The 25,654-nt window shown below is 40.0% G+C and overlaps 1 protein-coding gene across 1 annotated transcript in view; it reads left to right on the top strand.

The window, feature by feature from the left end:
- The window catches only part of LAMA4 (laminin subunit alpha 4), a 150,817-nt gene that overhangs the window by 65,794 nt on the left and 59,369 nt on the right, over window positions 1-25,654 (top strand). The window contains exons 5-12 of the mRNA XM_030760289.2: window positions 656-870; window positions 3,078-3,173; window positions 5,038-5,189; window positions 7,219-7,329; window positions 12,950-13,061; window positions 16,106-16,273; window positions 18,507-18,700; window positions 24,434-24,550. Coding sequence (XP_030616149.2) covers window positions 656-870; window positions 3,078-3,173; window positions 5,038-5,189; window positions 7,219-7,329; window positions 12,950-13,061; window positions 16,106-16,273; window positions 18,507-18,700; window positions 24,434-24,550 — 1,165 coding nt within the window. The remainder of the gene's footprint in view (window positions 1-655; window positions 871-3,077; window positions 3,174-5,037; window positions 5,190-7,218; window positions 7,330-12,949; window positions 13,062-16,105; window positions 16,274-18,506; window positions 18,701-24,433; window positions 24,551-25,654) is intronic.

Below are 25,654 nucleotides of genomic sequence, written 5' to 3'. Positions count from 1 at the left end.
GCTCTGCCCTCTGCTTTGTCTCCACACTGTCTTCCTTCAGTCACAAGATGGCTGCAAGAGCTAAGCGTGCTGCCTGCCTCTTCATTCACCTGCAGAGGGAGAGAAGACCTTCACACAACCCTCAAACAAGAGCCCTGAGCTCCACTCCAGCTGAATCACTCCTGAGCCAAACCATTTCGGCCAGGACAATGCCAGGCACTGGTTGGCTCAGGTTTATGTTATCAGAACAATTCACTATGGCAAGGTAGAATACATACCAGTGTTTCTCAGTAAAGGTATTACTAACATTTTGTCCAGGACAATCCTTAGCTATGCCCTAGTGGCATATCTCACGGCCAAATGTAGCATATCTAGTACCACCATCGTATGCCAGCTGTGCACCCCAGTCACTGGAGTGACCAGAAATGCCCCCACCCTGGTCATATCCAGACACTCCTGCACCTGAAGTTCTCGCCGAACTGAATGGGCTGCAACACAGTGGGGAGGGGTAGTTCCTTAAAAACAAAGTCTGGTCCTATTAGGAAGATGGGAGAGTGGGAATTAGTTCTGGGAGAGCAATACACAAATATTCATTACACTTTCTTCTATGTAGGAAAGAAGCTAAAAAGGAAGAAAACTATGGTTGCTAAATTTTTAACATGTGATTCCCCTTCAGATGTGCTCCTGGTTACTATGGAAACCCCTTGCTGATTGGAAGCACCTGTAAGAAATGTGACTGCAGTGGAAATTCAGATCCTAACCTGATCTTTGAAGACTGTGATGAGGTCACTGGCCAGTGTAGGAATTGCTTACCCAACACCACCGGATTCAAGTGTGAACACTGCGCACCTGGCTACTATGGGGATGCCAGGAGAGCCAAGAACTGTGCAGGTATGGTTCTGTGCATGCTGCAGCAGCTACCCAGCCAGCACTTGTGTGATAGGAGCAGGGTCTCTGTCAATGCTGGATTTAGATGAATTTATCTTGGGGAAATATTGCAATTACCCCCTTGACACTTTTCCAGGGCAATATAGGAATGTGCATCCCATACTTCTAGGGGTAGGTATTTTTATCAAGACTAATGTAGCTTAGCTCATGGGTAGAATGAACCATGAGACACTAACACTAGTGAACTTTTATCTTATCATCTTTATGTCCTTTCAATTTTGATCAAATAAGTAAATCAGACTTCCACAGATTACCTGTCATTGACCAGAGGACTGAATGAAAGTTTGCATATTTGACATCAATTTTCTTACTCTGCAAGCTATGTGTCTCTTTTTAGTTACGTTTGGTAAAATCAACATTTCAGTGAAATAGATTAGCAAGCCATAGGTAGTTTAATCATCCCCCTATTTCCTCAAATTATCAGAGTAAATATTTCAGGGATAATATAAGAAATCTTCCTGGTCAGACTTCAGTTAGACTGAAAGGTACAAATTTTATTCAGGATTTCTCCAATCCATTTGCCTCAGAGAGTGAAGCTCTTCAGAAGAAAAGTTAAATTGCCTTCCTCTAGGACTAAAGGGAGGCTGAGACTGAATATTTCTTCTCTTATGTGACTTTGAGGGGAAGAAGAGTGAGGGAGAGTTATTGTGCTCTTGTGGCATGCTTCAATTGGAGATTCTCTTACTGAAACAGATTTCCACTTGAAGAGATTTTTAAGAAGTGAAGAGTTTGAAATTGAGAAGAAAACAAATATGATCTGCAGAAGCAATACAAGTAAACATGTTTCCAGGAAAGCTATGTGCACAGAAGCGTAACCCCGAGAATAACAGAGTGGAGAGAGGAGCTCTGTGCCCAGTCAGACTAAAGAGAGAGAAAGTGGGCATCAGAAAGAGTGTTGGCAAAATCAAAGACTTAAACATTGACATCCTGATTCTCAAAATATTGACTCATATCAATGTCAACTCATGTTTAAGTTACAGAGATGCAGATCAGTCTTAGAAAAGAAGCTGATGCTAGAAGCAATAAAGCATGATCTTGCTGAATTGTTTAATCTACATTTTGTGGAACATTAAACAGCCAAAATGTAATAAATGTATGTTACCCTTGAAGCTAATTTTTTATGATTATTCTGTTAAGACAGTTAAGAGGTGGGAGGAAATTCACAATTCCAGCTTATTGCTAGCCTAGATAGCTTAAGAAATCCTTTGTAAATATTAAAAATTAATCTCCACTCCAGAAGCAGCCACATAGCACAGGGAGATCAGCTCAGTGCTTTGCGACCACCTAGAGGGGTGGGATAGGGAGGGTGGGAGGGAGACGCAAGAGGGAGGAGATATGGGGATATATGTATATGTATATGTATAGCTGATTCACTTTGTTATACAGCAGAAACTAACACACCATTGTAAAGCAATTATACTTCGATAAAGATGTTAAAAAAAATTAATCTCCACTCCAAAACTCAGTGGAAAATGAACAGTCTAGTGAGATTGGGGTTTTGTTTTTGGTTTTTTCCAAAAGGCATTCTTGAAAATTATCAGTAGATTAATAATGGGCACCCAGATCTTCTAAATCCATGTAAATATGGTCCTAATTCTTTCCACGACATTGTTGCTAGCTATCCCACTGATAGCTGTCATTTGGAGGTTTGGAGTCAGTCTTGCCAAGAGTCAAGCACTGTGGGACCCAAGAATCGCTCTTGGGTCTCCTCGCTCACACCTGGCAGTAATCAAACCTGGAGCTGGATTAACTGGAGAATTTGACTGTGATGAAAGGATGGCTTTCAGATTCCAGCTGAATGATGGACTCTGTGATCATTTTGTACCTTATGAAACTGACCAGGAGCTCTTTGGACTGAAGCAGTTGCAGAGTCATGTCAGAATCTCAAATAGTTGGGAAAGGAATCCTAGAACATTTAGATTTACTTTTGCCCCAGGGTCACCTTTGAAAATCTCCCTGAGCTGGGGCTTAATTGGGTGAGAGGAATAATCACTAAATCATGTATTCCACACGATCTTAAGAAAGAATATAATTAATCCCCATTGAAGAATTATATACCGATAGCCAGTATTTCTACAAACCACAAAAACATTGCCATATTTTAGGCATTAAGAAATGAATCCCTAATCTCTTGTTTTTGTTTCCCACAGTGTGCAGTTGTGGGGGAGGCCCATGTGACAGCGTAACCGGAGAATGCTTGGGAGAAGGTTCTGAACCCCCTACAGGCATGGACTGCCCAACCATAAGTAAAAATAACAGTACATGATTGACTAACCCCACTTTCTCTAATGTGCTGCAGGTGTAGGATTAAGAAAAGCTATGCAATACTCTCTCTAGAAACTGCCTGAGTCCAACCCTTGGCTTTAACCCTGTCTGTGTCTCAACCAAATGGACCCTAAACAAAAGACATTCAGTCCACTTGATTCCAATGGGCAGATAGGTGATTTACATTTAAACAGCTCTATTTTAGAAAATTTATTTTATCAAGTCTTTAAGTTCGGCATCTTACTTAGTAGGTAAAGGCTAAGTTGGAAATACAGTTCCCAGTGACTGAGTTCATTTTAGCTCCTTTTTCTATATTATCTCTTCAGGTCCTCAGATAAAGTAATCCACAGACTACGCTTTACAACATTGGGGAAACTGAGATGCCAAGAGATTTAAGTGGCTTTTCTCAAATCACTCTAAATCTGAAGTGGCACCAGAAATATAATATTCAGGCCTTATGAAATGGAGCTGCCTTTTCTTTCCTGCCCCTCTGGTTATTCAAATCATGAGTATTCCTAATGGTGCAAGAACCTGCTGAAACATTTCAAAACAAATGCCCAGACCCGGTCTCAATGACTTCTCAAGCATCCTTCAAGCCCTTAGCCTAGAGAAGTCCATGATTGATTTTTTAGAAGGATTTAAGGAAAGCTTTGCCTTAGAAAACCTTCTATCAAGAAAGTAATATTTGGCTTTAGGTAGAGTGGTTTAAAGACTGCTTTAATATTAGATATCCCTTCCCCCAAACAAAAGTATCTTGGCCACTCAGTCCCTCTAGGCACAAGAGATTAATATTACTGAAGGTGACATAGGATGAGAGGCACAAGCAGGACAGAGTTTATACACTGACAGCATAGGTGACCCCCTAAGCAAGGTCACTTTAAAGACATCAATGTGCCTGCTTGGCCCTACGCATCTTTTCCACCAGCCTGATGTACTGGCTGGGGAGCCATTCCTTTGAGAGAGCATATGAGGAAGTCTGCGTTGAACTTCAAATAACAAATTAACATATTAACAACCATTAACACTTTAGTCTCCATTTATCAGTTCTCTAGAAGAGAGTGCAATCTGGGGGAAAGAGATTGGGAACAGAAAAGTTTCAAAGGGTGTCCTTTGTGTGTGTGTCACAGGAGGGCGCTGGGTCCTGGGGGTGATGACAGTGGTCAGAGGAACTCAAACGTGAAATGCAGGAAGCAGCGAGAAACTGCCACCTACCTAACCATGTGTGCAGGTTCGTCAGCTATCAGGGAGTGATATTCGCAAACAGTGATGTCCTGCAGACCTGCTTCTGCTGAACCATTCATCCCGACAGGAGGTCGGGCCATGGGGAGGCGCTGAGACATCCCTGGGGTGAGGTGAAGGCATTAGAGCCTGAATAGGCAGTAAGAAAAGCTGCCAGGAGAGGGGGAATACCTGGCACGTTCCATCTTCACTAGCCGGCACCAAGCAGAAGCCCAAAGCCTGACATGGAGAGAGTCATCCCAGATAGCTTTCCTACCACCAAAGAAAAGTGGAGAGAGGGTTCTCCTTTGCCACCCATCTCTCAGATGCCTTGCCCTTTGTTCCTTTCTTTCTCAGTTCAGCCTTTAGTGTTCATGTTAACCTAATTTTCAGTTGCATGTGTTTGTTTTTTTGTTACGTTTTAAGTGCCCGATTAACACTTTACCTCATCTTAGGCCCTACTCTGTTTTGAGTGTAAGGACTAGTTCCTGGCCCAGAACAACTCCTCAGGAAACAAAATTACAAGTAGTATTAACCAAGAAAGTGCATATAATAATCGACTTAAAGCAGCATGCTTCCCAGCTGACCTTTGATTTTGAAGAAATGACATACCCACTTTACCCCCAGGCTGTGATAAGTGCATCTGGGATCTGACTGATGACCTTCGGTTAGCAGCGCTCTCCATTGAAGAAAGCAAATCTGGTCTGTTGAGTGTGTCATCTGGTGCCGCTGCTCATAGGCATGTGAATGAAATCAACTCCACCATCTACCTCCTCAAAGTATGCAGGAATGGTATACCTTCTGTGTATTTTCATTCTGGTTTCATAGGGTCACTCCTGGTAATTCCTGTCCATTTTGGTATGAGTCCAGTGGTTATATTACAGATTGTTAGACCTAGGAAATTATGAAAAGTTGATTACAGTCATGAACTCCAGCCTAAACCAAGAGCTGTCATCTATTAAAAAGGTTAATATGGAAAATGAAATGACTAAAAAACTAGTATCTATGTACAAAGCTATTGATGGAGGAGAAACACTCTTATTTCAGTGGAGCTGTACATTGGTTATTCAAGTCAACACTGCAGACATACCATTACCTTAGCTTCAGTTTGCTGTGTTTTCAGGAGTTTCTCTAAAAACTAACACACACACTCTCATTCTCTCTTTCCTCCTTCTTCCCTCCCTCTCTCTCCTGCCCTTACCTTTCCTTCTCACTGACACACATTCTTTCTCATCTCACACACACACTCAAATACACAGGCACACTCACATGCTCTGTTTCTCTGCCTAGATCTAGTGGTTAACATCTAATAAGCAAGTGAAAGGCAGGCAATAGTCAAAAACCATAACAGTGCTTGTATATCTAAGCTTTAAGAGGTGTTTTTTCCCCCTTTAAATCATGGGCTTCAGGGCTTCCTTGGTGGCACAGTGGTTGAGAGTCCGCCTGCCGATGCAGGGGACACGGGTTCGTGCCCCGGTCTGGGAAGATCCCACGTACCGCAGAGCGGCTGGGCCTGTGAGCCATGGCCACTGAGCCTGCGCGTCCAGAGCCTGTGCTCCGCAACAGGAGAGGCCACAACAGCGAGAGGCCCGCAAATCATGGGCTTCAATCACAACCAACGGATATTTTTTAAAACAATAATGATTTGCTGAAAGGATAATAGAATTAATACCAGCATACTTTTTTACTTTGTTAGTCAGTTTAGCATAATGGTTTAAGAGCAGAAACTTTGACACCAGAATGCTTGGATTCAAATCCCAGCTCTGACACTTACTAGCTATGTGACCTTGGGTAAGTTATTTAACCTCTTTATTTTTCAGTTACCTCATCTGGAATTGAGGATAATTATTACACCCACCTCATGGGTTGTTGAGGGAATTCAGTGAGTTGTTATATGCAGAGCAGTTAGAACAGTACCTAACATAGAAAGTGCTCATTACTCTGCTTTTTGGAGGTGCAAATGATATCCACAGCAATTGCCCAAATGTGCAAAGTGTAAAACAAAACAAAAATCACAAAATTGTAAACCTGGATGGTCTGGATGGAATCTTAGTAAGTACTCTATTCCCAGTTTAGGAATTGTTCTTAACCAGACTCATCTGTTTGGACACATGAAGGCACTGATTCTCAGAGGAGTTACCCAGACTCAGTCCTTTTGATACCACTTGAATCCTCTTTCCCCAACAGCACAACTTCAAGGTAGAAATAATTATTATATTATATTATATTATATATAATAATATTATAGCTGATGGGAAGTCAGTGCCAAGATTGAAGGGCTTACTCCAAAGTAATCGAAGGAAAGCTGCATTTGGACCAAACTGCTCAAAATGGAAAAGAAAGGGGAAAATGGTCTGAAATAAAGAGAATTGTTCTCCTTACACCAAAAAGAGGAAAGTGAATTTCTAAACTCCATTTGCACTGATTGACGTGGTTTATCATTTCCTCCAAGACCTGAGAAATTGAAGTTTTAAGGCTCAGACACCCAAGGCCACTGCCAGTCTATATTGTGCCTTTGTGCAGATTTGGAAAAGATACCCTTTCCCCAGAACCAGCACAGCCCAAGCCAGAATCTCCAGCCTGGTACGTGGAGCTTGCAGAATTTCTGCCCCTAGGGCCCTCTACCCCCTTGTGCAGACCTCAAACTTCATACCAGCCTGCAGTAGCCTGTGGACCCCACTATTTTGAGAATAAAGGCTCACACTCTGCTCTGAGTCCTCTTGCACTGAAAGAGTTTTCTGCATATTTTTACAAACCTGGTGTGCACATCTACTGACTATGGAAAAATACGTGTTTTTTTTTCCACAGACAAAATTGTCAGAAAGAGAAAACCAGTATATCCTAAGAAAGATACAAATCAACAATGCTGAAAACACAATGAAAAGCCTTCTGTCTGACGTGGAGGAATTAGCTGGAAGGGTATGTGTTCAGTTTCTGGGACTAACTTCAGAGATGGGATTTAGCTGGTGTGAGACTGGCTAGTCACAAATGACTGAGGCTTAACACAGCCCAGAAAAAATGCAGTGACCCAGGTGCCTTAAAATAAATCAAGGCAAGACCTGAGGAGAAAGTTAATATACTTGGTCTCTACTGTGTCTTCCCATTTTAATTGGTTTCCTTGAAAAAACAGGTTTATGGAAAACTCTCATTGTATTTGCTGCTGGTAAATACGGTTGATACATGTTTTAATTAGGATAGTCGTTCAGTTGTTCACCTTAACATTTTATGGCTAAGAGCAATAGAACACCCAGAAATAAACTTCATTATATAGAATATAAAATTTAAATGTTTGCTAAAGTATGCATTAAATAATAAAAGGAAAGAAGAGAAATTGTGTTGAGAAAGCAATTTTGCAGTTTGGCAGGAAAAAACCCACTTTGGACCCTCATTTTATACCATATACTAAAATAAATTTCAGACAGATTAAAGACTTGAGCTTAAATCTCAAATCTACAAGAAAACACAACTAGATAATTATTAAACCTTGAAAGGAAATAACAATACATTTAAATATAGTGTGAAGAATTGTAATAAAAAGAAATAATAGATTTAACAAGAAAAAATTTCAAATACATAGTAAAACAACTAAATAAATGAAAAAAGTCAACAAGACTAAGAAAAATGTCGAGGGAAATATGACTTATAAAAGCTCTCAAAAATTAACAAGAAAAACGTTAAAACATGAGCAAAGTCAATGTGAGAGACTATTAAATACATTCCCCAAGAGCCTAATGGAAAAATATCCATCCTCTGTACTAATAAAAAAAATACAACTAAGCCACAAGGCGCCATGTTTAACATGTTAAAATGTTGAACACATTTTTTTCCCTGATTATGTTCCACCAGTTCTGCCCAGAGTACTCTGGAATTTCTGCTTTCAGATACTGATGTTTGACGTTATAAATTGCTGAAGTTCTTTTCAAAAACAATTCTCATTTTCTACAAAAATAAAGGTTAAAATAACTCTGATAATCTCTTTTGACCTTGGACCTCTTAAACTAAGAGATTATGCTTCTAAAAATGTGAATTACTCTAATTGGATCCTTGGAAGATTCAACTACTTTTAAATGCATATAAAAATTGTGTCCCTCCCATGCAATGGAGCATGTTAATCCAACCATGAGCGTTTGAAGAGCAGTGAGATCGCTTAAGTTTCAAAGGAAATACCAGGAAAGAAATCTTTGTGAAAACTCGTTGTAATTTCATTTGTGTCATGGCTATAACTTACTGAAAGTGTCTCAAATTCTTGAGGAAATATTCTCACCAAGATTAGCTCCTCCCATAGCTCAGACATGGACTTACTGATTCTTTTGTTGTACCGTTTTCCTACTTCCAATATAAGTTAAATGCAGGCTTTCATGGGGAGAAAATAGTGCAAGCTTGAAAGGGACATCACAGAAAAGGCTCCTGAACAATGAGAACAGACCACCAAAGCCAGAAGTTGATGATAAAGCGACTGGAGCATTCACCCAGCTGTTGCCATCGATTCTTATTGAAAATAACATCCTTCTGGCTACGACACAAACAGTCCTGATGGTGAAGGAACCTGCTGAAACATTTTGAAACAAACACCCAGAGGGGGTCTTAATGACTTCTCAAGCATCCTTCAAGCCCTTAGTCTAGAAAAATCCATAATTGATTCTTAGAAGGATTTAAGAAAAGCTTTATCTTAGAAAGCCTTCTATCAAAAAAATAACTAATATTTAGCTTTAGCTAGAGTGAAGGATTCCACTGTAGATTCCCACAGTGTGATAAAAAAAATCACAGTAATGTTGCCTCTTGAACTTGAAAATATGGTTGATCCTTGAACAACACAGGTTTGAACTGCACGGGTCCACTTATATGCAGGTTCTTTTCAGTAAATACGTACTACAGTATTACATGATCCGCAGTTGGTTGAGTCCACAGATACAGAACCTCGGATACAGAGGGCCAACTGTAAAGTTATATATGGATTTTCAACTGTGTCGGTGCCCCCAACCCCTATGTTGTTCAAGGGTCAGCTGTACCTCTGTATGCAAAGTACCTGTCACATGAATCTCATGTAATCCAAATCTCACAATTTATATTAACCTAAAGTTACTGTGTTTTTTCCCGACCTCCATATCTAAGTCCTCTAGCCCCCTTTTGATAAATCTTACTGCCTTTTCCCACCTGCTACTTCTGGGAAACCCCTACAGGATGCCCATGCACTTGTGTTCCCAAATTGCTGCTCAGAAAGGTCTCACTTGTGCCAGTGCTGACCATGTCTGTAATGAAAGTACCAAAGCCTATGTCAAGATTCCACTCTCCCATGTTCCCAAAGCCACCATGCTCGAAGTCAGAGTGGGACTAGGCTACAAGCAGAAGTGAAGATGGTGGCCCTCTCTCAATCTCAGTGCTGCCCTTTGCCATCTGGATCTCAAAGGCACACTGTAGAGCCCAGTCTCCAAGGGCTGGCCCAGGAGGGTGCTGCACCATTCCCTCCACTTCTCCATCTCCTCCCTACTCCTTCCCTATGTGGAGCCACAGCAAAAGTTCCCCATATATCAACACGTACAAAGATCTTTACGGTTGGGAGGAAAGTGGGTCACTTCCACACATCAAAAGCAACTGAGCCTGATCTCTGAGCCTGATCTCCAATCCTGATAAAAAGACAGGACAAAAAGTCAAAATATGTTTCAATTCCAATTGACCAGAAGATTGAAGAACTTTGGCCTTGGCCTTGCAGAATATTAAAGCAAGGAGCAGAAGACAATGCTGAAGAAGTTCTCAGAGGCCAAATCATGAAGAACCTTTCCCACCATGCTCATCCTGTGGACTTTGGAAGATATTAGAGCATTTACCTACAACAATGAGCTGATTAGGTGTGAAGTTTCAGAAACATTCCTCTGAAGCGGGGATGGTAGGTTTAAGACTCTGAAGACAGGGACACCCGTCAGTAGACTGCCGCAGTAGTCCAAACAAGAGTGGTCAATTCCTGCCTTGTCTTCATTGGAAAAGAATTTGCAGTGAGCAGTGGTAACGTGAGACTGTGGCGGTGGGGACCAGGAAGAGAGGCCAGAATGACAAGTGGAATAAAAATGACTCAGTGACCAACTGGATATGAAGAGTTGCAAGGATGTAAGCTCTGACGTGGAGAAATAGATGGCCAGGACTAAAAACTCAGAATGGATTTCCCTGGACCTTTTAAGGGTGAGCTCTCTGTGGATGCCAGAGATTTGAGTCTGTAGCTCAAGAGAAGAGATCAAGGCTGGAAAGGTATTTGGAAGTCAATGTTTAGGAGAGAGTTAAACCCGAATTAGATATCACTGTACAGATTCTGAAATGGCACGCCAATATTCCTACTAGCATTTTGTCCAGCACTGCCCCTGTTTATGCTTGTCTCCCAGAGTGATTATTAAAAGTTCCCCTTTCACTCTCAAAAGTGTCCCAGTTTAAACAATAAAGTATATGGCCATCCTAGATATTATCATCCTCAATTTAATAGTATTCTAGGTACACTATACTTTATGCACTGTATAATAAATAAAATTCTTGCCACTTTTTACATCAAATATGTACAAGGAGAATTCGCTGTTGAGGTGAGTAAATGATTAATCCATTTGTAATGCTAAACATCAACCAGCTTATAGTTGAAAGCTAATTTTTTAATTTCAGTTTTTCTTAAAGCAGGGTGCACCTGTTTTACCATGTGCCCATATCATTATTTTCCTTCCATAATCAAAGTTAAAGAAAAAGTAAAACTTTCAAATAAGGCGTCACTATATATTATATCCAGTAATTTTGCAATTTAAAATAACATGTTCCTCTTTGCCGCAGTCTTTTATTAAATACATATATCTAAGCGCCCTCTGGTGTTTGTCAGAAGAGGTTGTCTTAGAGCTATGACATCTGCCAGCTGTCTTTCATTACTTCAATAATTCTCAAAGTTTCCATATCAAGAAATCAATTAAATGAACACAGTAATAACAATAAATCTTTTCCCCTGAAGGATAAAGCCAAAGTCAAAAATACGCATGTTGTGTTTTTTAAGTATAACTCAATTTAAACTGGACCAAAAATCAACTTGTTAAAATTTTTTTAATGTTTTATATGTCTGTGTCCCTATTTTTTAAAGGCGGGGAGGGGTGACATCAAGAATAGATTCATCTTATTTTCTGTATCATCTAATTTTAAAGTGGCCACAGATTTTTGTGTCTCTGGAAAGCATTAGAACAGGATAAGAGGGAGACTGGAATTGGGGGAAAGAACATCGTGACTCAAGATTGCAATGTCCATTCAGAGAGCCCACACTTTAGGGAAGGGGCTGATGGCCGCAGTCTTGCTGTGCAGAGAGCTTTGTATGGAGGAGATTTCGGATAAAATGCCCGAGGAAAGGCTCCTGGGGCATGTGTCTGCTAGGATACCATGTCTGCATTCTCTTCCTTGATGAAGAGCCACTTGCTTGGGTTATGCTTGGGAAGTGTAAAAACATTCCAGGTAAAATCATGGCCTAGTCCTCCAGCTGGAACAGTGGATGAAAGGAGAGAAATTTGAAATAGCCACTCTCCTGCCCTGGGGGAGTCTACCAGCCAGAACTCTGTGTAGCAGATCACCCTGCAGTCCAGTCAGGTACTGCAGCCCTTTGTCACAGAGCTGAGCCAAAAAGACACTGGACGAGGCAAGTGGGCACTTCACCAAATGCCAGACTGAAGAACTCTCCCTCCTCTCAAATATACCCATGAGTCAGTCTTTCTGACGCCAAAAGGAAGTACACATCCCCATGCTGTGCATACAGGCCTGTGTCCTGGCCTTGAACCATTTTTTAGATCAGCTTCTGACCTTATACATACAGAGAGAAATACACACGTACACATGCACACCCACACATCCTTTCTTCAGGAGCCACATTTGAGCTGGGATTTCATTTTGACAAATCCTACGTGGGAGCTCTGTGAAACAGAGTTGAAAGAATGAAAACGGCTTCTCAGGGAAGGACTTCATTCACTCTGAGCCAAAGCTGCTTGAGTAGTTATTTGTGCACAAGTGCCATCAACGTTGATGGGAATTTGAAAGGCAGCACTGAAAGTAGCATTTAGCACAGTGAGCATAATCCTTTAAACTCTGTGGCAATTCAGTTGCAGCAGTGGCTGGACCACCCAGAAGCCACTGAATGCATGGAGCATTTTGAGATCTGCCTGCTTTCTCAACAAGTTTCCTTTTGAACCTTTAATCATTTCAGTCAGCACAATGACAAACTGATCAGCAGACATGGCTAATTCCCTAGCCTGGCATCTTGAGATACAATAAAAATTCAGAGGGTAAATTACATATATAAGATGGTTGGTTTGGGTTGAACTGTGATTGATGGCTTAGGAATAGCATCTATAATTCTAAAGTGGGTCATCACATCCGTCTTCATGCATGATTTCTGAGACCATGTTCTATATTCTAGAACTTTCACATGTCAGGGAAATTTATGTTTATGGAATACATTATGCCCACCCACCCCCACATGCACATACACAACCTTTCCTTCTTGCAAATTTAATCTGGTATTTATGCGGATTATTTATAGGAAAGTCAAGCCACAAGAAAGAGCCAGTTGGCTCAGAAGGAAAGCATGGATACCATTAACCACGCAACTCAGCTTGCAGAGCAAGCCCATGTTGTGAGGGATAAAATCCAAGGTAAATATATTCTCTTCTGGTTTAGCTTCATATCAAGGAATCTTTCATGTTATTAACAACAATAAAAATAGTGGCTACTGTTAGTGTTTATTGTGTGCCAGGACCTGTTGTTAGAGTGTTATAGGTTTAAACTCATGTAAGATCTTCTTTCAGGTTTGTTTACCTGAGACTTCTGAGCACTCATCTCTGCTTACTATCTATTTTCAATAATAAATGCACAGGGTAGAGGGAATTCCCTGGCAGTCCAGTGGTTAGGACTCGGCACGGCAAGGCCAAAAAAATAAAAAATGTAGAAAATCATTCCCTTTCTAGGCATTTCACAGAAATGGAATGCCAAAATACCTTTCTGGTAGAGGAAATTACATGCTGTGCTGTCTGTAAAATGCAAGAGTTGAGTAGGAGTCACATTTTTCTCAATAATATGCTGTGAAAACACTGCCTTTAGAGTGGCAGTAAACTGTCCACTAATCCAAATCGTCCTAAACTGTCTCTATAATGCTTTCCCAAGAACCAGGCAGGCCGCATGCTCTGGTCCCCAATCCAGAAGAAAAGCCAAGAGGGGGTGTGGAAGATTTCTTTGCCCTAAAGCATAAAATTGTAGCAGACTTTACCTTTCTTCTTGAGGGTTTACTTATTTGTGTTCTAACTTCTCACAAGTGCAGGCTGCATTTTGAAGACTATCTTAATAGCACACTGAAAACCAGCCTTCAATTTACCGACAGAAAACAGGCGATTGTGTTTGTTCTAAGATAAAGAGAATTTCCTTGGGTTACAGTCTGCTAAGATACAGTATTTGTGTGTTTCCATAGTTTTTATTATCCTATATATTAAGAGCTGGATGACAACTCCAGGTGCATCTCAAGGGCACACGACAGTAAAGGGACCCACAGTGGAAGATTCATATCTTTACACTGAGCTATAGAGAACATATTCCAGGAAAAGGGATGTATGGAGCCAAGATTAATCTTTTGCTGTATTTCCTTTGGTGCCCATAATATGTAATAGAAACAAATGGTATGCATTTCAAACATCCCCTGCTCCCATCCTCACTATCTCATGCTTTTGCATCTACGAATAAAATATTCTTTTCCTATAATATTTTAGAGTTACTGTTGATTTATTCAAAAAGTAAGATTAAACCTAGATTAGCTGATCTCATCTAATTAAGAAATAAATGTCCCTCTAGGCAGCAAATAAAGCCAGCATCTTATTAAGCCATTGAGAAAAAAATGTCACCTTTCCTGTTGTAACTCAAATTTTGATTCTAAGTTGTTTCATTTGGAAAGAATCTAAGTCCTCTTATTTGACCCTTAAGGCATAGGAAAGAAGGAAAAAATACAAAAGAAATGTGAAGAGGAAACAATAATTTACCTTTTTTTTTTTTTTTTGCGGGACACAGGCCTCTCACTGCTGCGGCCTCTCCCGTTGCGGAGCACAGGCTCCGGACGCGCAGGCTCAGCGGCCATGGCTCACGGGCCCAGCTGCTCCGCAGCATGTGGGATCTTCCCGGACCGGGGCACGAACCCGTGTCCCCTGCATCGGCAGGCGGACTCTCAACCACTGCACCACCAGGGAAGCCCCTTACCTTTTTTAAAATAATATATGAACAGTCTCAAAGACCAAAGGCAAAAATATTGTTCTCTGTATTTCCTTTTTCTAATCTAGACCAGATGTGGCTAAAATAAAATAAGCCATATTGTAAATATAATATCTGCATCAAAATGCCAAGAAATCTAGCATTGCAAGTGCTAGATCTGAGGAAAAGTATCTATGTTTAGTTTATTTCAGGAGTTGATATTTTAGACTTTACTTGAAAAGTGAATATTTAATCCCTTCATAAGTTTTTTTCTTTTTTTTTTTTTAACATACCTTGGTTTCCCTAAAACTTTCTCAGTAATATTTACAACACTGAAAACCTCTTCTCCCATTTATCTCCCTCTCTTCAGAGTTCAGGGATGCTTCACAACACCAATAGTGTGTCATTCCTTATTGCCAGCCATCTCCAAACCACCTCTAAAATAACTACTGGTGACCTTCAAGCTATTATCCATATAAAATACAAGCCCTTATCCTGGTATGATTTATGTGAGACCAGTGTTGTTTACCCATCTTGTCTGGCCAACCACATAGATCATAGTAAACCAAAGACAGACAATTTCATTTATGCCAGGAAGATAAAATGCTTCCTCCTGGAGCTGCCATAGGACAAGGTGGCAATTACGTAACTATCATCTGATCATATGTAGTAGGAAGAGGGAGCCAGAGGCCTGCTCAGCGCCGCCAGTATTCAGACAACTCATCTAATGCCTCTGAGCCTCAGCAGTCCCTGTTGGTTCTGAAATTCTCCGTCCTACTTACAGATGTGGGGTGAAAATGACCCAAAGTCAAAACGGCACAATCTTGACAAGCAGTCATACCACAGAAGGCAAATAGCAATTGCAAAAAAAATGTATATATTAATTAGCAAAAACTCACATCCTACTATAGCAAACCTCTATATTGTATCTAGTCTGTATGACAATCTGAAAGACTTGTTTAAACAACCGTCAATATACACTCATTTTGGCTTAGAGCTTGGGTAAAATCCTTGGCTAAATTGCAATTAATATCTCCAATGCCTACTGCATGTGACAGGAGATACCTCAGAACATTTTCTCCATATTATGTATTTTATATAAAAGGTTGGTCAAAGACCCCAGATTTGTGTGTCTTAAATATTAACAGTTTTGAATCAGAATAGAAATCAGATTCAGCTGAAATCAGGGCAGGCTTTGTATTAATTCCATTCCTGTTCTGAAGACACCAAATGAAAAGCAAAGAAGGGTGATTTCCTCAGGTTTAACCTCTCCCTGGAATATATGATGAACTCTGATGCCAACACGTTCACAGCATGAACATCAGCATGCTGTCTTTGCTGAGTCTCTCTTTCCATTTTAGGATCAGCCCTTCCCTTTGTCCTCATTGTCCGTGTTTTCAGTGACATCGCTGTCAAATGCCCAGTCATCTCTCCCTACTGTCTTCTCTCACCGTGTCCTTTCTTTCAGAGATCAACAACAAGATGCTCTATTATGGGGAAGATCGGGAACTTAGCCCTGAGGAAATCTCTGAGAAGCTGGTGTTGGCCCAGAAGATGCTTGAGGAGATCCGACGCCGTCAACCGTTCCTCACCCAACGGGAACTTGTGGATGAAGAGGCAGACGAAGCCTATGAATGTAGGTGTATTCGACTCCTAGAGCCCAGCATGTGTCTGCTTCCTTTGTGGGTCCAGGAGAGGACCCCCAGTCACAGGGCAACATTTGGTCAAAGCAACCAATTCCCAATATTCAGTTATTTAGAGTTTATACGTGGCCTCAGGGAGTCATTCAGGACAACTTGACTGTATGACCAGGATTTTTAGATCCAGGCCCAACCTTGAGCTTTTGAGAAACAGCTGAGATTCCACAAGGAATCTATAAAATTTTACTCCTGAGGAGAAGAAATAGGAACTTAGCAGTTGGTGAAAAACAAGGGAAGGAAAGCTAAGGGGAACCAATTACCAGAACTACAATAAGAAGTCTCATTGAGAAGACAGTAAAGCTACAAGCCCAGCAACATTCATGTTCCAATGTCCATGAATGACTTTTTAATGACTTTGAGCCTTCAATGGAAATTGAACATTTCCTTTAATGATTAATGTAGGTAACAAACCACAGTAGTATTAGTGAATCTATGACTTGGTCACTGTATCAGTTATAAATTAGTATCTCACAGTCCACCCCAAACATATTCATTTAAAACAATAACCATTTATTTGCTTGTGATTTCATAGGTTGGTAATTTGGGCTGGACTCAACCTAGATAGCTCATCTCTGCTCCGTGTGACATGGTCGAGCTCACTCACATGTCTGGGGTCTTAGTTGAAATGGCTGGGCCTCTCCCTCCATGTGGGGTTTTATCCTCAAGGAAGCTAGCTGAGGCTCGTTCATATGTCAGAAGCCTTCCAGGAGGGCAAGAATGGAAAGGGCAAGGTCTCTTGAGGCCTGGCCTTGGAACTCAGCAATGTCATCTTCATTCTGTTGGTCAAGACTGTCCAGATTCAAGGGTGAGGAAAAAGACTCCGTTCTTGATGGGAAGAGTTACAAAGAATTTGTGTCCATTTTAATCTACACAATCAACAAAAGAAGCTCCAGGTTTGCATATCATATTTTAGTTGTTACTGTTAATCTCACAACATTAAATTCATCAGTAATTCAAAGTTTTAGCAGTTATTGGTCTCACCTCTAAATCTTGTTAGTTAATGCATTAATAAAGAAGCACATATATTATTATATTACCAATTTTTTTAATATACTGGTCTTTTTAATTCTATGTATTTTATCTTGTGCATTTTAAAATACATAAGAAGGGCTCCGAAGGCTTCACCAGATTGTAAAGGGGCCCATGATACAGAAAGGGTTAGGAACGCCTACGTTAGATCATTTTCCTACAATTGTTACTATCAACTTCTGTTAAAACTTACTGTGAATATTCTCGAAGAGGAACATTCTGGACATAAAGGCCTATTGTGATAGCAAACTTATAAGGTCTTAGAAACAGTAAGAAATAAAGAAGAATCTCAGGCCCATTTCAGAGTCAGGATGAGGCCAGCAGTCAGGAAGGTTGGAGCTCTGATGTCACAGCCAGATACTTTCACACTCCTTGCCTATTTTGGGATTTAACAAGACTGTTCTGGGGAAATGGAACCAAGTACATCTCCTACTTAGCTGCCTTCCGCCTAGTGAATGCATTTTCAACCACTTTCTCAACTCAGCCATGAACTTTGTATCTTCTGCTCATGGTGATGAAAGTAAATAGAAAACCTCAATAAGACAGACTGATAGTCCCTGGAGAAAAAATAGAATTAAGGCACATAATCAATGTGTGTAACTTTGATCAGAGAATTAAGATATATGCAAAGTCTAAGAATATATCATTGCCATTTAATCTTCTTTCCAAGATAATGATTTAGGTTTGACCTAAAGGAGCTAAGTAAAAACAGCTGCCTGGAGAGAATACAGAAAATGAATGGTCGTGAACATCATTTGCCAGTAACAGACAAAACAACTGGGGTTGTCTCTAATAGTAAGACTGTAGTATATCCAAGTTTCCTTTGTATGGTCAAATTATTAGTAATCTTGGTAATAATAAACCTAGTTTAGTTACATCATTTCTACTTAAAGCATAATCTTCATGGGAAAACTAATCAACTCCCATTTTAGCTAATGGTGGTCCAGGGGCTCCTAAACCCTACAAAATAGTATTTAAAACTTCAGATATCAAAGATGGGGCTGTTTTTGTGAACAACAGCTTCAATCGCTATTGCTAAAGAAGACATACCCTGATGAATTTGCATCTTTCTAAGTGCGGGATGGGATGGGAGGAGAAGGGAGAAGCCCAGACTGAGTTCCTATGTACCTTTCTTCCCAGTGCTGAGCCAGGCTGAGAGTTGGCAGCGGCAGTACAACGATACTCACTCTCTGTTTCCTGTGGTCCTGGAGCAGCTGGACGACTATAATGCTAAATTGTCAGACCTCCAGGAGTCACTTGACCTGGCCCTTGACCATATCAGGGATGCCGAAGACATGAACAGAGCCACAGCAGCCAGGCAGCGGGATCACAAGGTACAGTGGACACTCTAACTGTAAATGCATTTCGGGCATATACAACATGAAGTTATGCCAAGAAGGGACAGTTGGTAAACAGTTTTTTTTAATACTGGTACATTTAAATCTTTATTTTTAAAATTATCTGTACATTTTTTGCCACAATAATTTGCTAATATAAGTGTGTACACCTAAACTCAAGTTGAAACCATTGTAGTTGTTGAGCTTGTGCATTGATAAGAATGCAGTTGTTCCTGGTGCTTGTGTCCACCTGTGTTGGATGTATTGCTCTTGCAACTGAGTAAACAAGGCATGATTCCTGTGCCTAACTTTTTTTATACTGAGAGCGGTAAAAATCCCAAAGCAACCCGGAACCATGTTCCTGTAAAGATGTGTATAATTTTTGGAAGGGCCTGAAAAGCAGATCTCACAGCCTGGCTGGTCAGCAGCTGCAGAGATAGGGAGTCTAATTCAAGCTAAGGTCATACAATTACAAAGAGGTGAGAAAAATTCCCAGGCTTGGCCAGAGGTTGCCAAGGCAGTCACCCTACGGGGCCAGGATTTGTGCATGCCCATACCGCCAGACTTAGAACTAGTGATGCTCACACTTCTGTGCCAAGTGATGCACACACTCATCACCAAGAATGGTCATCTTCTGATAGGAAGACACCTGCCTCTTTGGACATATTTATAAAGGTTAGAGTGAAAAAGCAATGTCAAAAATAGGAAGCAACTGTGAGCAAACTCATTACTTTAGCTATGTTTATTGTCAGCAAACCCAACTTAAATTAGGTTCTCTGCCCTGATTTTCAGTCATCACTTTCTCTTAGTAAGTCATTGTAAAATTTCCTAAATAAAAGTGAGTTAATCTCTTGCATTCCTACACACCAATGATGAAAAATCTGAAAGAGAAATTAAGGAAATACTCCCATTTACCATTGCAACAAAAAGAATAAAATACCTAGGAATAAACCTACCTAAGGAGACAAAAGACCTGTATGCAGAAAACTATAAGACACTGATGAAAGAAATTAAACGCAATATAAACACATGGAGAGATATACCATGTTCTTGGATTGGAAGAATCAACATTGTGAAAATGACTATACTACCCAAACCAATCTACAGGTTCAATGCAATCCCTGGCAAATTACCAATGGCATTTTTTATGGAACTAGAACAAATCATCTTAAAATTTGTATGGAGACACAAAAAACCCCGAATAGCCAAAGCAGTCTTGAGGGGAAAAAACGGAGCTGAAGGAATCAGACTCCCTGACTTCAGACTGTGCTACAAAGCTACAGTAATCAAGACAATATGGTACTGGCACAAAAACAGAAACATAGATCAATGGAACAAGATAGAAAGCCCAGAGATAAGCCCACGCACCCATGGTCAACTAATCTATGACAAAGGAGGCAAGGATACACAATGGAGAAAAGACAGTCTCTTCAATAAGTGGTGCTGGGAAAACTGGACAACTACATGTAAAAGAATGAAATTAGAACACTCCCGAACACCATACACAAAAATAAACTCAAAATGGATTCGAGACCTAAATTTAAGACCAGACACTGTAAAACTCTTAGAGGAGAACATAGGAAGAACACTCTTTGACATAAATCACAGCAAGATCTTTTTTGATCCACCTCCTACAGTAATGGAAATAAAAACAAAAATAAACAAATGGGACCTAATGAAACTTCAAACCTTTTGCACAGCAAAGGAAACCATAAACAAGATGAAAAGACAACCCTCAGAATGGGAGAAAATATTTGCAAACGAATCAACGGACAAAGGATTAATCTCCAAAATATATAAACAGCTCATGCAGCTCAATATTAAAGAAACAAACAACCCAATCCAAAAATGGGCAGAAGACCGAAATAGACATTTCTCCAAAGAAGACATACAGATGGCCAAGAAGCACATGAAAAGCTGCTCAAGATCACTAGTTATTAGAGAAATGCAAATCAAAACTACAGTGAGGTATCACCGCACACCAATTAGAATGGGCATCGTCAGAAAATCTACAAACAACAAATGCTGGAGAGGGTGTGGAGAAAAGGGAACCCTCTTGCACTGTTGGTGGGAATGTAAACTGATACAGCCACCATGGAGAACATTATGGAGGTTCCTTAAAAAACTGAAAATAGAATTACCAAGTGACCCAGCAATCCCACTACTGGGCATATACCCAGAGAAAACCACAATTCAAAAAGACACATGCACCCCAGTGTTCACTGTAGCACAATTTACAATAGCCAGGTCATGGAAGCAACCTAAATGCCCATCGACAGACGAATGGATAAAGGAGATGTGGTACATATATACAGCGGAATATTACTCAGCCATAAAAAGGAACGAAATTGGGTCATTTGTTGAGACGTGGATGGATCTAGAGACTGCCATACAGAGTGAAGTAAGTCAGAAAGGGAAAAACATCGTATATTAACGCATATATGTGGAACCTAGAAAAATGGTACAGATGAACCAGTTTGCATGGCAGAAATTGAGACACAGATGTAGAGAACAAAGGTATGGACACCAAGGGGGGAAAGCCGTGGGGGCGGGTGTGATGAATTGGGCGATTGAGATTGACATGTATACAATGATGTGTATAAAATTGATGACTAATAAGAACCTGCTGTATAAAAAAATAAATAAATTTTTAAAATTTAAAAAAAGAAAATGAGATTCTGTCTGTTTAGGTATTCTCAAAAACTCCAAAGCTCCACCTTCCCAAGACTGTTTCTATCTCTTTTTAAGTGTCAGGAAACTTTGTTTTATTTTTTGCATATGTGAAATGGATACTGAAGCATGCTAAATAGTGCTAATTATTGTCGTTTTCACTAATTATTAGTTTCTAAACTTTCTTTTGTTCAAATTGTCCATCTTTCTGTGGGATATCTTTGTTTCAAAGCTAATTTTATTCATTTCTGTCTAATGCTATATCTGGTAAATGACAGAAACCCTTTAATTTGAAGCATATCATTTTCCAACTACTGCCAATGAGCTTATCAGGCAGTGCTGTTCACACGTGGCTTTGAAGTTTGGTTGTTACTTCAGGGTGTTAGCTGTGTTCCATTAAGGCAACTCAGATAGAAGCGCTTCTGGAAGGGGTCATATCTCAAACTCTATAACAGGAAAACTGCTCTGAGACAGCTAGATAATACCAATCTTTTTGACCTCCCTTCCTTACATACTTTAAAATATTGCTTTTGTGTAGAGCTGTATTAACTACCTCTCCTTGTGAAGACAAGAACAATTAACCCCAGATAGTCGCACTGTATTAAGCTTGATGGATTTTGAGGGGAAATTGATTTTTTTTAATGTTCTTGCTTTAAGAGGATGATCAAATGAGATACTTTTCTGTCCCTAGACCTATGTCTTTCCCTGTAGCAAGGTATTTGGAGAAGATGGGTTTAATTCTTCTTTTCCACTAAATCAGAAAAGAGTCCAGGGAGTGAGAAAAGACATTAAGATGAACTTAGAAAGTTTTAAAGTATGTCATTCAAGTATAGGCTTTTATAATTATTTCTGTGATATCCTAGATTATACCATAACAAAAATTTCAACTCTAATTTAAATTACCATTTCTAAAGTAACCAGCTCATTTTTTACTCAGATTATAAAATGGGTCTTTTACTTTTTGCATGTTAAATTTCATTCTGTGTTGCTTTCAATCTCTGAAGCTCTACAATATTTCGTCAAAATCATAAGATCCCTGACTCTAGAACCCCAGAGTCAAAGTATAAGTTAAAGTATTCATCAAAAAATATATCCACACTTGGAACAACCCAATCGAAAAATGGGCAGAAGATCGTAATAGACATTTCTCCAAAGAAGACAAACAGGTGGCCAGTAGGCACATGAAAAAATACTCAACATTACTAATTATTAGAGAAATGCAAATCAAAACTACAATGAGATACCACCTCACACTGGTCAGAATGGCCATCATTAAAAAGTCTACAAATAAAAGGGACTTCCCTGGTGGTGCAGTGGTTAAGAATCCGCCTGCCAATGCAGGGGACACAGGTTTGATCCCTGGTCCAGGAAGATCCCACATGCCGCAAAGCAACTCAGCCCGTGTGCCACAACTACTGAGCCTGCACTGTAGAGCCCAAGTGCCACAACAAGCCCGCACGCCCTAGAGCAACTACAGAGCCCACGTGCCTAGAGCCCGTGCTCTGCAACAAGGGAAACCACAGCAATGAGAAGCCCGCGCACCACAACGAAGAGTATCCCTGCTCGCTGCAACTAGAGAAAGCCTGCGTGCAGCAACAAAGACCCAATGCAGCCAAAAATAAATTAAATTAACTTTAAAAAATTAAAAAAAGAAAAAGTCTACAAATAACAAATGCTGGAGAGGGTGTGCAGAAAAGGGAACCCTCCTGCACTGTTGGTGGGAAAGTAAGTTGTTACAGCCACTATGGAAAACGGTATGGAGGTTCCTCAGAAAACTAAAAATAGAATTACTGTGTGATTCAGCAATCCCACTTCTGGGAATATAGCCAGACAAAACTATAATTCAAAAAGACACATGCACCCCTATGTTCATAGCAGCACTATTCACAATAGCCAAAACATAGAAACAACTTAAATGTCCATCAACAGATGAATGGATGAAGAAGATGTGGTACATATATACAATGGAATACTACTCAGCCATGAAAAAGAACAAAATAATGCTATTTGCAGCAACATGGATGGACCTAGAGATTATCATACTAAGTGAAGTAAGTCAGAAAGAGAAAGACAAATACCACATGATATCACTTATATGTGGAATCTAAAATATGACACAAATGAACCTATCTACAAAACAGAAACAGACACATAGACATGGAGAACAGACTTGTGGTTGCCAAGGGAGAGTGGGGGAGGGAGAGGGATGGACTGGGAGTTTGGGGTTGGTAGATGCAAGCTATTACATTTAGAATGGATAAACAACAAGGTCCTAATGTATAGCACAGGGAACTATATTCAGCATCCTGTGATAAACCATAATGGAAAAGAATATTAAAAAAAGAATGTATACATGTGTATAACTGAGTCACTTTGCTGTACAGCAGAGATTGGTACAACATTGTAAATCAACTATGCTTCAATAAAAAAAAAACTGAAAAAAAAGAAGAAAAAAATATAACCACACTTGGGCAATTTCCCTCCTCAGAACATCTGAGCATCTAACATAAAGAGCTCAGAGTAGGAGGAAGCAAGATCACAATTTTATGTTTTGATAATAGGGCCATTTTAAATTTTTGAAAGGACATTAAGATTCTTTTGTATATACTTTATTCCTGTCCAAATGAGCTATTTGTACCTGGCCCAAAGTTAGCACATGATAAATGCTTTTTGGAATTAATTCAGTTTTCAATTACTGCAAATACAGAGCCTGTTCAATGCTATCTCCCTAGCCCCATTTCACATTTATGGAGAAAGAGGCAAGGGCCCTCTCTGGAGTGTCAACTCTCTTTGATGTGGTGGCACTGTAAGTAATAATCATAACTAAGTTCTTTGAAGCTCCTGAGGTGCTTACTTTCATTATCTCCATTTTATAAATGAGAAAGCTGAGGCTGGGCCGGGTCGAATTACCCAGAGTGGCACAGCAATTCATTGGTGGGTCTGGGATAGGAACCTGGATCTGTCGGAGTGCAGTGGCAGCAAGCTGACAGCACTATCCCTGATGCCTTCTTTATCTAAAGCGACCTTTTCTTCCTCTCTCCCTTGCTCTTCCTCATGCAGAAACAGCATGACAGAGTGAGGGAACAGATGGCAGGGGTGAACGAGTCTCTGAGGATGTCTTCCGACTCCCTGACAATGCCTCGGATGATCCTTTCAGAACTTGATGACATAATAAAGGTAAGGACACACGTGACTTGTTCAGGTTAGTATTTATAGCAGGTTAGAAAAGGAGCTCAGTGTCACAGAAGAATAATCAACTCCAATTCAATCTATCAAGTTAGCTGGAATTGTAAAAATAAGATCAGTTGACTGAATTTTTCAGTTCCTTTCATTGTACAGTTGCCACTAGCCACACATGGCTACTTAAATTTAAATTACTTAAAATGAAATAAAATTAAAATTTAATTCCTCAGTCACATTAGCCACATTTCATGTGCTCAACAGCACCACATATGGCTAATGTCTGCCATTTCGTTCAGCACAGATAATCACAGAAAGTTCTGTAGAAAATGTAAATCTAGATACATCCTACTCACTCTTTACTTGTAAGTTGTGTGTTTAATAAAGCTGATATTCAAAATCAATAAATGTCACATTTTTAAAGTAGAAATTTTCTGATGAATGCATCACGAAAGTACTCTTTTTTTTAATTTAATTTTATTTTTTTTATACAGCAGGTTCTTATTAGTCATCAATTTTATACACATCAGTGTATACATGTCAATCCCAATCACCCAATTCAGCACACCACCATCCACACTCCCCCGCAGCTTTCCCCCCTTGGTGTACATACGTTTGTTCTCTACATCTGTGTCTCAACTTCTGCCCTGCAAAACGGTTCATCCGAACCATTTTTCTAGGTTCCACATACATGCGTTAATATACGATATTTCTTTTTCTCTTTCTGACTTACTTCACTCTGTATGACAGTCTCTAGATCCATCCACATCTCAACAAATGACTCAATTTCATTCCTTTTTATGGCTGAGTAATATTCCGCTGTATATATGTACCACATCTCCTTTATCCATTCGTCTGTCTTAGGTTGCTTCCATGACCTGGCTATTGTAAATAGTGCTGCAATGAACATTGGGGTGCATGTGTCTTTTTGAATTATGGTTTTCTCTGGGTATATGCCCAGTAGTGGGATTGCTGGGTCACATGGTAATTCTATTTTCAGTTTTTTAAGGAACCTCCATACTGTTCTCCATAGTGGCTGTATCAGTTTACATTCCCAGCAACAGTGCAAGAGGGTTCCCTTTTCTCCACACCCTCTCCAGC

Source organism: Delphinapterus leucas, chromosome 12 (assembly GCF_059928025.1).
Source record: "Delphinapterus leucas isolate spDelLeu-1000000601 "Yukka" chromosome 12, BTC_Dleu_Yukka2, whole genome shotgun sequence".
Classification (NCBI taxonomy): domain Eukaryota; kingdom Metazoa; phylum Chordata; class Mammalia; order Artiodactyla; family Monodontidae; genus Delphinapterus; species Delphinapterus leucas.
This window is presented reverse-complemented; position numbering and strand designations above follow the sequence as displayed.